At 43.1% G+C, this 2,726-nt stretch overlaps 1 protein-coding gene across 1 annotated transcript in view; it reads left to right on the top strand.

Moving 5' to 3' along the window:
- Positions 1-2,726, top strand: part of SHROOM3 (shroom family member 3) — a 61,766-nt gene that overhangs the window by 19,006 nt on the left and 40,034 nt on the right. The window contains exon 2 of the mRNA XM_012724244.1: positions 720-851. Coding sequence (XP_012579698.1) covers positions 793-851 — 59 coding nt within the window. The 5' untranslated portion in view covers positions 720-792. The remainder of the gene's footprint in view (positions 1-719; positions 852-2,726) is intronic.

The following is a 2,726-nucleotide window of genomic DNA, read 5'->3' as shown; positions in this document are numbered from 1 at the left end:
GGTCAGCTCTGTGGCCAGGGTTCAAACTTGTGTCGCAGTGGCTTTGGAGAGCTTCATAATGTGGTTGCTTATCCTTTTGTGCCATCAGGGAGAGCCCGACTTTATCTTTTTTTTATTGCTGACATCATACAGTTTTTATTTTTGTCTGACTTAATATGGTCAAGGTCCCTCCAAGGTATTGCAAAAGGTGAGATTTCTTTCTTTCTTACGGCTGAGTAATTCTCCATTGTATGTATACATGCCACGCTCCTTTACGTGATGGGCACGTAGTTCATTTCCATATCGTGGCTGTTGGCAACAGTGCTGTAGTAAGCAGAGGCTATCACTTTAAGATCCAGTTTCATTTCCTTTGGGTATTAACTGAGAAGTGGGAGTGCTGGATCCTGTGGTGGTTCTATTAATTTTTGAGGAAACTATGTTGTTTTCCATAGTGGCTATACCAGTTTGTGTTCTTACCAACACTAGGGTTTATATAGGACTTCTGTATGTGGGAATATTATGTAAATTTGAAATTGTTAGAATGAAAATATTAATGACACGGAACGTCAGTGGCTACTAAGACTTAACATGCATTACAATCCTACTACCTAGTGTTTTGTTTTCAGTCTTGAGGGAAGTTAGCACGCTCAGCTTCCAAATTCACAAATCATGTCAGTGCAGAGACTCAGCCGAGAATGCTGCTAATGGTGTTGGGGTCTTCCTCTCCTGTGTGTCCCCAGGCGCAGTGACCCTACAGGCCGACCTCACTCTTGGCATTCAACAAAATTTGGGGAGAACCAACCTGATGCCAGCATGATGCAAATATCTCAGGGCACGATTGGCACTCCCTGGTCCCAGAGCTACCATTCTAGGTAAGTGGCCATAACTGAACCCCAAAGGTTTTTCTTTCAAATGTGCTGTTACCACACACACACACACACACACACACACACACACAGTTTCCTTGTTTTGAGAATGTTTTTCTTACACTGAGTGTTGAATTCCTCTACCTTACTTCTTTCTGCATTCTCTTAGAACTAACATGTGTGCAAGTTAGCTTCCTATCCTAGGCTAGGTTGGCATGAAGAGAAGTCAGAATTATTTTGACCTTCACCTGGTCATTTGAGATATTTACTGGGTTTGGCAATTCTCAGTCAGACATTTCACAATTAAACATAACAACACGAGGGGATCCTGCTGCCTAAGGGTTAAGTCTCAGCACTATCAATGCTATGGCCTGAGTTGGATCCCTGGCCAGGGAGGTGACTCACATGGCACAGCAGACCTCTCCTGTCTCGCCCACTGTACCCCTCAGCAGTGTATTTCTGTACCTCTGCCTGTTCTGCTCCCCACTCTGTCTCTGGTGAATCTTCTCACTGCCCCTGCACCTCTGGCCTACATCCCAGTTCTGCTAATGCAAAAATCAATAAAAATTTTAAAAAATAACATTACATTAGAAAAATTAACAAGCTTCTTCCCTCATGCTTAATGTCTTTTTATTTTTTTTTAAGATTTATTTATTTATGCATACAAGAACTGGGGTACAGGCCAGAGATGGGGGGGTGGTGGTGGTAAGAGGATCCACCAGAGACAGAGTTAGGAGCAGAACAGGTAGATTCCCTGAGCACCACATTGCTGAGGGAAGCAGTGGGTGGGCCAGGAGAGGTCTGCCACTCTGTGTGGGTCACCTCCCTGGCCAGGAATTGAACTTGTTCTGCAGTGGCTGGGGAATAGCTTCATAGTGCTGAGCTTTAACCCACTGTGCCCCCAGGGAGGGCCCTCGTGCTTAATGTCTTTTCTGCTTTAGTCAAATATTTATCTTTTTTTATCTGAATGGTTTATGTATGTATTAAGTGTTTTAATTATGTACTTATGTATATGAATTCCCCACATGGTGTTTCTCCCTCTGTAAAGGCCGATTATCCAACTGAGCGCCAGAAACTAACATGAGGACTGCTCAGTACATACACTAGCTCCTGTGATCTTTTCTGTGTGCCTTCTTACCCTATTTTAAATAACAGCAAATCGTAGCTTACAGAGACTCTCTCATCCAAGATGAGATAACAGAGGTAGCTGAGTCAAGACTCAAATCCAAGCCAGGATCAAAGCTGCTGCTTGTAACTACTCATTATACTTCCTCTGCATTTCTAGTGATTCTGTCTGTCAAAAGACATGTCTCTTCTTCAATCAGAAGAGAGCAGAGCAGAGATTACAAATCTTATAGAAGATGAGATTTGTTGTAATAATCAGACCTTACACAACAGAAAAAGTCAAGGGAGAGGGAGCCAGACACGACCACCCAGACATATTAAACAACCAAACAACCGAGACATTCCCCTACACTATAGAATTGAAACCCACACAAATCGGGATCTGTCCCCAGGGTGTTAAACCTACCCCTTATCACCACTAAGAGTGCTTGGGTAAGGGTAATGGTAAGGTTACTGTTGGGAGGGTCAAGATAAGATACACAAATAAGATACAAGTGCTGATAAGAGGTGAGGGCTGGTGCAGGTGAGGGAAGCTTCTGAAAGGAAGCTTAACTAACAGATAGTGGTCATACCTTTGGCAAGTCTGCTGAGGCTCACTCAGAGTCCTTAACACTAATGACTCATCAAATCAACGGCCATATCATAGACTGTCCTTAGCGAACAGGCTCATGGAATTGGGCATTATAAGTCTCTTCTAACATATTGGAATTTTCTTTAGAAGGCATACAGAAAAGATCACATCCCTTAAAGACATAC

This window comes from Condylura cristata, unplaced genomic scaffold (assembly GCF_000260355.1).
Source record: "Condylura cristata isolate star-nosed mole 26May11 unplaced genomic scaffold, ConCri1.0 scaffold00012, whole genome shotgun sequence".
NCBI classification, from domain to species: domain Eukaryota; kingdom Metazoa; phylum Chordata; class Mammalia; order Eulipotyphla; family Talpidae; genus Condylura; species Condylura cristata.
Note: the sequence above shows the minus strand (reverse complement) of the source record. Positions and strands in the feature narration are given on the sequence as shown.